Source organism: Sesamum indicum, linkage group LG1 (assembly GCF_000512975.1).
Source record: "Sesamum indicum cultivar Zhongzhi No. 13 linkage group LG1, S_indicum_v1.0, whole genome shotgun sequence".
Lineage (NCBI taxonomy): Eukaryota > Viridiplantae > Streptophyta > Magnoliopsida > Lamiales > Pedaliaceae > Sesamum > Sesamum indicum.
In genome coordinates, this window is record NC_026145.1 from 12,011,515 (window position 1) to 12,024,013 (window position 12,499).

At 33.3% G+C, this 12,499-nt stretch overlaps 2 protein-coding genes across 2 annotated transcripts; one reads left to right on the top strand and one right to left on the bottom strand.

Annotated features, from left to right (window-relative positions):
* LOC105164000 lies at window positions 220-2,786 on the top strand. The gene is made up of 3 exons (XM_011082539.2): window positions 220-1,061; window positions 2,063-2,172; window positions 2,484-2,786. The coding sequence occupies exons 1-2, from the start codon at window positions 465-467 to the stop codon at window positions 2,132-2,134; spliced, it is 669 nt and encodes a 222-aa protein (XP_011080841.1). The 5' UTR covers window positions 220-464; the 3' UTR covers window positions 2,135-2,172; window positions 2,484-2,786.
* Window positions 7,040-9,696, bottom strand: LOC105164007. The gene is made up of 3 exons (XM_011082551.2): window positions 9,426-9,696; window positions 8,041-8,647; window positions 7,040-7,470 (listed from the first exon to the last, which is right to left on the bottom strand). Exons 1-2 carry the CDS (start codon window positions 9,646-9,648, stop codon window positions 8,082-8,084), a joined length of 789 nt encoding a protein of 262 aa, XP_011080853.1. The 5' UTR covers window positions 9,649-9,696; the 3' UTR covers window positions 7,040-7,470; window positions 8,041-8,081.

The window sequence follows — 12,499 nt, forward strand, 5'->3', positions numbered from 1 at the left end:
GATGAAATTTCATTATATTTGTCCAACTATAAAAATCGGGTCGGGTTTTTTTGGGGCCTCATCCGAATTCGTACGGGCACTCATATTACAAAGTAAATTGAGATGATAGATTAGAATGCTAATTTTTATTTTGTAAATTAATTTTTATAAAAATTCTTTAATTATAGTGATGTTAATGAACTCCGGTACACATCAAAATACCACTATTTGTTCAAAAGAAGGGGGAGAAAGCACACCCGCACACACATTCTTCTCAATACGATCAACATGAAGTCAAATGCGCCATATAAACGCGTTCAGTTCAAACTGGACAAAATTGCAGGAACGAAACCAAGGGAACTATAGTGGATCCCATCCTCCGACGACCTAAATCCTCACACCTCCTAGATCTCTGGAGTCCCCGCCATATATATATGTCATATTAAATAAATATACAGCAATACCATACGTACACATACACCACAATGACGGCGGTGAAGCATCCTGATACGGCGTCGTATGGCCAGCCCCTCCTCTCCGAACCCCAAGCCTCTTACTCCCAACCACCACAATACGTCATCGTTCTACCTCCCTACCTACCCCCCTACCGCCGCCGTGTCCGCCGTGAACCATGCTGGGGACGCCTAATCTGCTGCGCCGCCGTCCTCCTCATCCTCGTCGCCGCTGGGTACCTCCTCTGGCCGTCCGACCCTGAGCTCTCCGTCGTTCGCCTGAACCTTGACCGCCTCCATTTTGATACGCGCCCCCAAATCTCACTCGACCTAACCCTAGACACGACGATTAAGGTTCGGAACAAGGATTTCTACTCCCTCGACTATGACTCTTTGATCGTTGGGATTGGGTACAGGGGGAGGAGACTAGGATTAATGACTTCGGACGGTGGACATATCAGGGCGCGTGGCTCGTCGTACCTGAATTCCACGCTCCAGCTCGACGCCGTGGAGATGTTGAGTGATGCTATTCTGCTGCTCGAGGATTTGGCTCGAGGTTCGATTACGTTCGATACGGTGTCAGAGACTAGTGGGAAGCTGAGGATTTTCTTCTTTCACGTGCCTCTCAAGGTGATTCTTTTTACCATTAAAAATCCCGCCGTGATAATTCTGCTAGAGTAATTTTAGATTATCGCTGCGATTTCTCGTTAACGTTCCAGTAAATAATACATTGGTTGAGTATGAAGTTGATAGAATTTAGTTTGTACCGAGTGGGGAGAGAGAGTGCCAAGGAATAGTATCCCCATTCTCTAGTTGGTGGAGTAAGATGAAGAGCATATTGTCAAGTTTTTGGAACTGCTCATCTAAAAATTTCTTTCCACGAACCAAATATCAAATTCATGAGTTCAACTTGTATTCAAGTTAGTAGAAAACTGTTAATAAAAATGGTTAGGTCAAAATGAATTTAAATTCAAGTATTTGCAAGGAATGAACCTCAGCCCGATGTCAGAAGCTGGTCTTATATTCACTATAGCCTTCTCCTTCCATTCATCTTCTCCCACAAACACAGCTTCACTCAAAAACATTGCACCTTCTCAGTTGCTTTTAGCGATTTTTGAAAAAGAAGCAACAGCTTTCTCCATGAGCTAGAGGCAGAGATGCCACATCCTAGAGATATGGAAGTACATTTAATTTCAATGTTGAAATCTTGAGTTAGGAAACCCAAGTTTAAGGAGGCATATTACAGTTAAACCTATCTAAGTTGTGAAAAGATTAAGAAAAAAGGGATTCTGCTCACATATGCATTGTATGTATTCCGAATCTGTTTTGGGTGATACTGCCCCTGGTGCAATGTAAAATGAAGAATATCATTCCTTTGAACATATTCTGAACAATTATTTTGCACCTTCTCGAGATGGATTGATTGTTAAATTGAAAGTCAGTTCCGGGTTTGTGTTATTCTGAGGAGATGGTGGCATGGTGACCCCACAGACTACATCCTAACATTCTTCACTTTCAAGTGGATGGTCGATAATCCACGTCAAAAATACATATGATTTTATGAAAGGAATCTTGATATGCTGATCTGCCTCAAATGCATCTAATATCATTTTCTTTCTGATCTTTTACAGGCAAAAATAATGTGTGAAGTCGTCGTAAATACGCGTAATCAGACAATTACCCACCACAGTTGCCACCCTTGAGGTGAATGTCCAGATTGACCTCATACGTTAAATAACAGGTAATGAAGAAATTGAAAGATACATGGGCTAAAATATTTCCTTGCACTTGAGGCAGTACTTTGAAGCCACACTCCGAGTTGCAACAAATTCAAAAAACAACATAACATAAATTCTTCAACCCCTCCGACTTGGCTCTCCCTGCATGTTTCTTACATTATCCTTTTAACCGCTAATCTTGCCATCCTCTTGGCAAAATAATCTTGAGCCGCATAGTGCATGAACATGTAGTGGTACATTCTCTTAGTTGCAGTTTTTAATGGATAAATAATTTCCACTCTCAACAATGACGAAGATATTGGATTTTGTACAGGTACCGGGGTGAATTAGTAAGGCAGTTGTTTACATCAACTGGGCAATCATTGAAGCAGAGAGAAACCATGTAAATTGCTCAAAAGGTTTCCGATATGCATCTCCTTGTAATTATATAGTTTGGGAAAATATTGTTATGAATGTATTATATAACTTAAACACGCATCACCCCTTTCTATTTGACATCTGGAAGAAAAGTACACATAGATGCACATACCTGTGGTTTCTTGGTCATGTAATAATACACTGCTACTATTGGTGCACATGAACTAATTATAGCAATCCTTCATATTATTGGCTTTAACTTGATTTGTACAAGAACATGACAGCATGGAGTATATACAGTTATACTGACCTTAACTCCTCATGTCGTGAAATTTTACTTTCTTACTAACTGGGCTTAGGTCCCAGCCGATTAACCCACTGATATTCTCCATGGTGTTGCCTACACCTGAACGAACCAGGGTGGCTGGTGGGCGAGCACACACATCCCTTTGAAATTCCACCACCTCCCTCAGCCAGTCCACCGCCTCTGCCAATCATTTCCCTCCGCCTTGCGGCCTCGGCTGCAGCTGCTGCTGCCGCCGCAACCAATTGCCTTCTGCGATTGGCAGACTCGTAACAAGCACCCTCCCAATAGGCATCAAAGGGGTAACACATTTTTTATTTCTGAGATACAAATCCTCCCTTCAACCTGTATGTGAGAAAGTTATGGTCTTTTACGCGGAAGAATAAGGAATCATGAAATTATATAGGAAAGAAAGGAACCAATTGAAAGATTGGGATTTTAAAAATATTGGAATTTATTCACAGAAAGGGATAGCTTTTGTACTGGTGTTTCCTTTTCCATTGAAAGCTTATCTTCGCAGAATTTTCCTCTATTAATTGCCTATTTTTTGAGGTGTTGTGCACTGTAAGATATTGGAATTGTGGTGATGTGCCACGTGAAGCTCCAGCCACTTGGCAATCGGGAGCTGGGGAAGGAAGTTTGAGTTTTGTTGTTATCTCTGTGTATGGATGGTTCCAAATTATATTGGAAGGTGGAGGAGTTGTTTTTTCCCCAGTCCCATGACAGTTTTCTTGACTTTGTGGGTTTATTAGGTTTGAAGTTTTATTCTGGGAAGAATATTTAGAAAAAAAATATATATGGTACTTTATTCGGGATGGAGAATTAAAATTATGAAATATTACAACCTAAATCAAGCAGATAGCATCTAATTAATTGCATTCATTATGCAATTAATCAATTCTCTTAAATTATAGCTGAATCATATACGAGTATAATACAATAATCATGTGTAGGTTGGGGGAGTTTGCCGACCCAACTCGTTTTTTAGTTGTTTTTCATGTGTATCTTGTGCATTATTTATTTAAGTAGGTTAAATCTCCCTTGTAGATTTGTTCAATTCTTATATTTGTGAAAGTAATATTCAATATTTAGTTTAATTTGTCAGAAGATATCATCTTCAGGAAGACTTATGGTGTGATGGGTAGGTGCTTTAATGTCAAATTTCTCAAATAATTAATTGGTTGATATATGATTTGAGGTTGAATTTAGCCAATTTGAGACGAGTGGAAAACGAAGTACTGATCCATCAAATTTTGGCCCCAACATGTTTGCAATCAATCTTGAAGCGAACATTGAGATTTCCAAGTGATGTATACCAAAATGGGACAACTGAGTTCAGGCCATGGGGCGTAAAACTATACATTATCCAGTGGGCCATTTTGAACTTCAATTGTCTCATTTGAATTACTTATAGGAACTTTTATAAATTATCTATGAACTCAATTTTCATATAAATAAAGAAAGTTGGGTAGAAGACTCTATCCTTACTCTATGTTTTCGCCTTAAATGTCACAGGACACGAGGCCTGTAATAAGTTTAAAATTTTAACAATGCTTTGATCTTGCTCTATTTTAATAGAAATTATTAGTTTATTATGAACTATTACTAAGTTTTGATTATTTATGTAATGACTAAAATTCGTAACATAATAATGTATGTAATTGATTCATTAGAAATACCTTAAAAAATTATTAAATATTTATCTCAAAAAAATTCATTTGGAATGTTTGAATTCAAATTGGTGGATTGGACGGTAAGAAGATAAGAGCAGAAGGAAAAGCAAAAAAGTAAGAGACGAAACGCAGAAGAATGTGGCAACCTTTTTATTCCTCATAGTCAGAGTCACAGTGACAGTAGGCAGCTAAACCAGTCCACTTGCTTTTCATTGTGATATTATGGTAAAACAAATGGGTTTGGTTTGAGGTGGAGGTGTGACTCAGATATTCACCCCAAAACATCACGTAAATTCCTAATCACCCCCGTTCCAAAATCATTATAATTATTGACTATGTTTTCAGATTCTTTTTTCAAATTTACAACTTTTATATATTTATTTCATCTTATTGCTACAAATTTCAATAAATTTGCTAGATGTTGATGTTTCATTTTCAAATACATTGATAACACGAATTATCGAGGCGTAATTTAAATTTTGTTTGATTAAAAAATTAGACAAAAAAATATTTTTCTAATTCAAAAAAGAGGAAAACAATATAGTTAATAATTATAGTAATTCCTAAAGAAGATGATTTTTTATTTCCTCTTTTGATGAATATTTACTTGCACGGCAACTACAGACGTCTCACATTTATATCAGAACCAATATTTACATATGTCTCATTTTTATATAAGAATATTACGACTATAAGTGTTGCAATCCCCCCATACACATATGAGTTTGCAACTCCAAGCATTTTCACTTCCTTCCTACGAAACATGAAACTAACTACAACTCCTTAGATCATTACACACACACACACACTACAGATTAGTTTTCTTGAATGAACTACATGGGAGTATGATGGTTACGGTGGCAATACGGGTGAAAATTCATAGTTTCAATTGAACCCACCTGGTTGAGTTGAATTCGGTTTAAAATTTTTTAATATGGGTTCAATATAATTTTGTTTAAATAAATTTAAATAGATTATGGGTTCTAATGGATCATAAATGGGTTCATATTTAATTTTTTATTAATTTACCAAAAGTTATTTTAGTAATATAATAGAATTGATGAAAGATATTAGTATTAAATTATAATCTCATATATGGGTTGGTGATGGGTTTTATATGAATTGGTAATGGATTTTAAGTGGATTGATGTTAAGTTTTAAGTTCATTAGAATTGATTCAATTGTAATATATATTACTAAAACTTTCACATTTTTATGAGCAACAAAATTTTCAAAATTTATTTAGTAAATTATTATTTTTTAAATTAATGAGAAACAAATTAAAGGAAAGTGAAGAATTTTATAATATAGTCAAAATTTATAATTCGTATGTGGCCATTTAATTTTTTTTTAATAAACTAACAGTATACAATTATATTATAAATTTCAATGAACATATACAATTATATTATAAATTTATAATGAAGTAACATGTACTATTATTATTGTGATTGAAAAGTCACAATTCAATTTTAGAAAGAATCATGGAGAAATTGATTGCACAACTATTCATCTCATGATTTGTTTCGAAAAAATGCCTTACTTTTTAATACTTTACAAGCTTTTCATTTTATATATAACAAATGAATCTTTAAAGTAACCCGATTACTTTCCATAAAGAATGAATAATACAAATTTAATCATATTATATTATATTATAAGTTGTACTAAAGATATTGTCATCTTATTATTATTATCTGAAATTTTAAATTTTGTAAATATTACATATAAAAAATGGGTATCATTAACCCAACCTGACCTATTTAATCCATTTTCAACACTTTAATCCAAACTCATATTGAACTCAACTCATTTGGACTCGACCCGACCCGACCCAACCCGTTCATTTGCCACCCTTAATGATGGTTTGTGGTGGCCAAGACACCATACAAGTCGAAACTAGGACCAGATTCATGCCGTATGATATGTGTGTGAGAAGATCGTCGAGACCTCGGAGAGTGTTATGGAGGAGAATATTCAAGAAAGACAAGTGAAAAATACTGCCCCAGTACTGTTCAAATCCAGTGATGAGGTTTTCTTATATATGATCCATACTGTCACTCTCAGAATTTTGATCGGGGTTTGATGTGGGCTGGTCTGGATGATCTTTCCCGTTCATTTTCTGCTCGCTTTGCTGTTCCATCAAGGATCTTTCATAAGAATGACTTGATTGTTTGATTATAAGAAAGAGAGCATATGCTTCACACACACACACACGTCTATGTAGCTCAATTGGTCTTCATCTCTCTGTACTGTCACTGTGTGTTGTTCAATTCAGTTCAATATTTATGTTCATATCCAGAAAATTTTCCATATAGGGACAAATGTCAAAGTATTTGATGTATTCCTCGTGAGAAAATTAAGTTTTTCTTAATAAAAAGAAATAATATGCTCAGAGTCGTCTTTCTTGTGGTGGTTAGTCTAATGATGCTTGTACGATCGCAAAAATTCAGATCACATTGTGAACAGAAGGTATTGATGATTATCTTGGCACAACACAGAACATCAGACACAGATTCTACTAACAATTTTCATGAACAGATTCTTTCTTTCCAATTCAATACCAAGAAAATTTCATCTGTCGAAACACTCAAAACGTACATTTCTCATATCAGTTTTCCACCTCAGCTCTTATCAGAACATCACAAAACGGCAAACAGGGAATTTTCAGTAACAGCTAAAGCCGAGCAGCTAATAGTTGGTCTATAATACCTGAACTGGAAATTATTTTGTATATAACACCTGAACTACTAATAGTCACTTTTTTTGCAATTATATTCTTCTGAATCAACTTATCCAAGTCTCTACATTTGGCAGCATTGTTCGTAGCTGACGTCTGACAGCGCACCACAAAGCTTTTCCATTCTTGCCGGTCTTGGGGCTTCAAGACAAGAAACTCACGCGAAACTTACCCTAATATCTTAATGAAGAACGAAACTCCAACATCCATGTTGACGGTCCTAGGTCTGATAAACATACTCAAATCAAGATAAGCAAGTGGCACAACATATTATATCAATGTTTGGTTGACCTACCATATAATCCTCTATATAAAATAGGGAAAGGCTCGTTAATGTTATGAATAACAATCATATGAAAATCATCTATTTTTCTTAATACATTGTTAAGTGAAACTGAACTTTGGCAATAGATTGAATCAACAGAAGACGCGCTTTTTGAATTTTAGTATTGAAAGACAAAGAAAGATAAAACTAATTGTTCTACAAAACACTCAATTTTCAACTTATTCTCACTTTTTTTCAAGACATTATCCTCCACTTTGGTTTTTTGCTACTTTCTCAACTTATTCGAAAATTTAACACCTTTCGGGTAGTATAAGTTTTGTCAAACAGGAATTTACTGATAGCTAGTCCTGAAAGCATGCCCATATTCTTGCAGAGATACATGATAAACAAGAATTCAAATACTAGAATAACAAATGGAATCATCTGGAGAAACTATTTAGAAAAAGAAAACTAGGCCAACAGAATGAATGCACAACAGGAATTGCATATGCCGGTAAAGAATTTACTTACAGGAGGAAAGCTAGTCAGGCCAGATTTGATCAGAGCAAGCTTCATATCAGGGAAAGGCCACATACAACAACCACCAAGTAAAAACTGAAATCTATGAAGAGAGCACGGACCGTCTGATGCAAAACTACGCCAATTTCTAACAACTGAACAGCTCCTCCCCAATTCTCTACACCTCCGTTTTCCTCAACTTGTGGTTCTTTATCTTCCTTTCTTATTTGAGCATAAGGTGCCAATTTCGCAGCCAATATAAACATGTCAGTGAGCAATACCACAAAAATGGGCCGGTAGGCGATAAGGCTCTTTGGCTTTGCTACATCATGAGGAAGAGTAACATTAGATAAAACTACCAAAATAGCTATAGCCATAGAACACATAACCCGTGTATCTTCTGAGGATATTATGCCAAAATTTATTTCCTTGAGAGTTATTGAACCAAGATAAAAGCTAAATAGTTTCTCATGTAAATTCACATTATCTGATGATAATGTAGCTACTTCTTTCTGCTCAAGCTTCAGCAGGTTAGAAGCTCTGCTTTCTGAATCATTTCCTTTAGCAACATCCTGACGATTGCCGTGTCTCATTACTGTATCAAACGCATCGTCTTCACCTTCAAGACCAGTTATAGGAGAAAGTTAAAACGTGACAAGAAGAAGGCATGCCTCAACCATGAATAATTCGTAACTTTGAGATTAACCTTAGATCATAGATTATTATAAAAAACTCTTAGTGCATCAACCATAGTTAACACCGTACGAAAGTAGTATCACCACTGAGTTAGAGGATGCAGCACAAACACTGATTGCTAAAGAATGATGCCACGAAAACATCGAGACTAGTAAAGAATAAGATACTCTAGTATTCAACCCCAAGTCAGTCGCCAAACAAAGGGATGGTCAGGTTTAACATTAGCCCATTTTTGCAAGTATAATATTCCTTGCATGAAGATTTTCACACAGCAGGTAAATTGTTACAGGGATTCCTGGTATCCACGAGTCTCAGGAAAACCAAAATGGTCGCAAAGGCAACTGCTCGAGTTCCATTACAACATCCTGAAACACTATAACTATAAGGTATTCGACGCCTTTTGATATTTTTTGAAAACCACAAAGAAGCATAAAACTAATCTCCCAATCCAATGAAACTGCCGATTTCATATACCGGAAACCGGTGTTTAAATTCAACCATCCACACTCTCAAGACTTACAAAAACGTACACGTAGTCGAAGAAATCATTACACGTACATAAAACCTCACAATTTAGCCCTTTCATATCACCGCAAAAATCAGCACAGCGCACAAACACACACACGTACACGCAGTAATTTCAAGGCAACACCTCAATAAATCCAAACGTAATACACATGAATTACGAGAAAATCAAATACCATTTCGATCAACATATCGAAACAGCTCCTCGTCATTCGCGGCCACAGGTTCCGATGAGGAGCGGGCGTGTTGCGCGGGTGGATAACGATCTTGGCGAGAGGCGGTAAACGAAGAACACTTGGTAATGGGTTCGGGGTCGAGTGTCTGGATCCGGCCAGTGATGAGAGCCAAACGATCTGTCCCTCGAGCTATTATCTTTCTCCTCCTTTCTTCTTTCTCCATTTTCTCTCTGCTGTCCGCATGCAAACCGTAATTTTTTTCTGTTTTTCTTTCTCCTTCTGCCGAATTGTCTGATGCTTTATAGTTTGCCTTTTTATTTAGAAAAACAACAAAATTCAAAATTTTCAGTATTTTATGATATCCATAAAAAATACTAATTCCTTTTTTAGTTTAATGAATACCCTCTTACTTTGCCCTTCACACAACTCCAATAAATCAATATACTATGATTTTGTTGTTTGGCTAATAAGATATTTTTATAGCAATTTATCCTCATGTGATATTGAAAATAAGCACATTATTCTCTTATAAAAAAAATAGCAATTTATCCCTCTATACCTTTTTAAAAATGAAACAATTTACCTCCTTATGCAAGACGGTGAATTGCTTCATTTTAAAAATTATAGGGGGGTAAATTATTGTATTTTAAAAAATACAATGAGATAAATTGATATTTATTTTTTTATAAGGGGTAATTTGCTCGTTTGCAATATTACAAGGGAATTGCTTACATTTTTCTCTTTTTATAGATTTAACAGATATTAGAGTGTTAGATATCTTTATATTGGTAAAATGAATAAAAATTGATATGGTGTTATCAGGATCGAGTAAGTAGCTATTTCTTAATATATTTTGTATCGAAATTTTCTTAAAATACTTTCATAAATATTGCATATTAGTTTATAAGAATAATAGATAATTCTTTTTACCAAAATCACGAATTACTACCTAAGCTTTTGCATCAAAATGGGCAAAAGACAATTTTCGTCCCACAGCTATAGGTCATTTTCGTTTTAGTCCCATAAGTTTTTAGGGTTTCAATTTGGTCTCGTAAAACTGAAAAATTCGCAATTTCAGTCCAAATTTGGCCGGAAAATTTTGGGTTTCAATTTGGTCTCGTAAAACTGAAAAATTCGCAATTTCAGTCCAAATTTGGCCGGAAAATTTTGTGGGTCGCTGGAAAAAGTCACATGCGATGCATGTGACTTTTAAAATTGGGGGCTCAATCCTGATTGGCTGGAGAAGCTGATGTGGCGCATACGTGGAAATTTAAAAAAAAAAAACATAGCCTCGTATCTGGTCTGGTTAATTTTGTCAATTCAAAATTTAAAATTGAAATTACGTCAATTCTGCAATTTTATGAAGTTTGGTGAAATTTAGAATGCAATAACTTCTTTATTATTGTAAATAGTATAGGGTTGTAATATGGCATTGATAAGATAAAAATGTTCTTTTTTTTCATTGATCTCTATATTTTTTTATTCGACTTCCTAAAATATGTATTATTAAAATATCTCTTCCAAACTATTTTAGTGATTTAAAATTTTGCTTATATTTTATTTTAAAAATAATATTTATTATTTACAATTTTTTATAAATTATGGAACACAAAAAATATTTATAAACTCAATATATGCAACTATATTTTACAAAGTAAATAAATTATGTGGAAAAGTACGTGTAAATACATAATGCATATAATATTATAAAAAAAACTATGTTATATAACTTATAAATTTTTATTCAATTACATGTCCACATAATAAAAATATATCATATCATTACTTAAAAAAATATAGAATATTATATATTAATTATATTATAGATTTATTTTGAATTTGTATTGATAATTTATTTTTAAAAATAGTTCAATATATATAATAACACAACCAAAAAATATGTAAATTTAGTTTTGTATCAATTTGTAAAAAAAATATAAGAATTGTAAATTTATGAAGTTTATACAGTTTCTACACTCAATATACAAATTATAAATTTGAGTAGTATTTATTTTAAATAAAAAATTATAATAATTCAGATTATATTTAGGAGAAAGATAGTAATAGAGATATTTTAGGGGTGTAAATAATAAGGCACTTTCATCATAAAAAATTAGTGTATTTCATGAGAGGCCATTTTGTTACGTTTTATAATTAGGAGTACAAATGCTAATTTAAGAATGGAAAGTGTATTTAACCAGTAGTATATTATTTTATGAAGTTTGGTCAAATTTAAGATGCAGTAACCTTTTAATTGTTGTAAATACTATATCAACCAATTTTATGAAGTTTGGTCAAATTTAAAATGCAGTAACTTTTTAATTGTTGTAAATACTATATTAAGCAATTTTATGAAGTTTGGTCAAATTTAAAATGCAGTAACTTTTTTATTATTGTAAATACTATATTAAGCCATTTTATGAGGTTTGGTCAAATTTAAAATGCAGTAACTTTTTTATTATTGTAAATACTATATTAAGCAATTTTATGAAGTTTGGTCAAATTTAAAATGCAGTAACTTTTTTATTATTGTAAATAGTATATTAAGCAATTTTATGAAGTTTGGTCAAATTTAAAAATGCAGTAACTTTTTAATTGTTGTAAATACTATATTAGGCAATTTCTAAAATTTACGATCTTGGATTTTTTTATCATCATAAAGCGACTCTATAATAATCATTTCTTATATAAACATATATATATATATATATATATATACACGTTCCATCGAATATCTCACTTTTAATATCATTATTGTTTTTCTATACAATCCATATTACTCGAATCGAACTTTGGTTGTAATTGATTTCTTTATAAAAAAAAAAGATATATAAGTAATGTTGATATTTTTTTTTAATTTTATTAAGAAATATCTGTATAAAAAATCAAAATCTAAAAAATAAAATATATGATGAATAGTATATTTATGAATGCAATTCAAAATTCGAATCAAAATAATACAATAACAACCATTCATTTAATCCAAGACAAATAAAAAAATTCATATGCATTATATTAAATATTTACTTATATTTGAAAATTAAAGAATTGAAAATTGAGGAACAAGTTAGAAG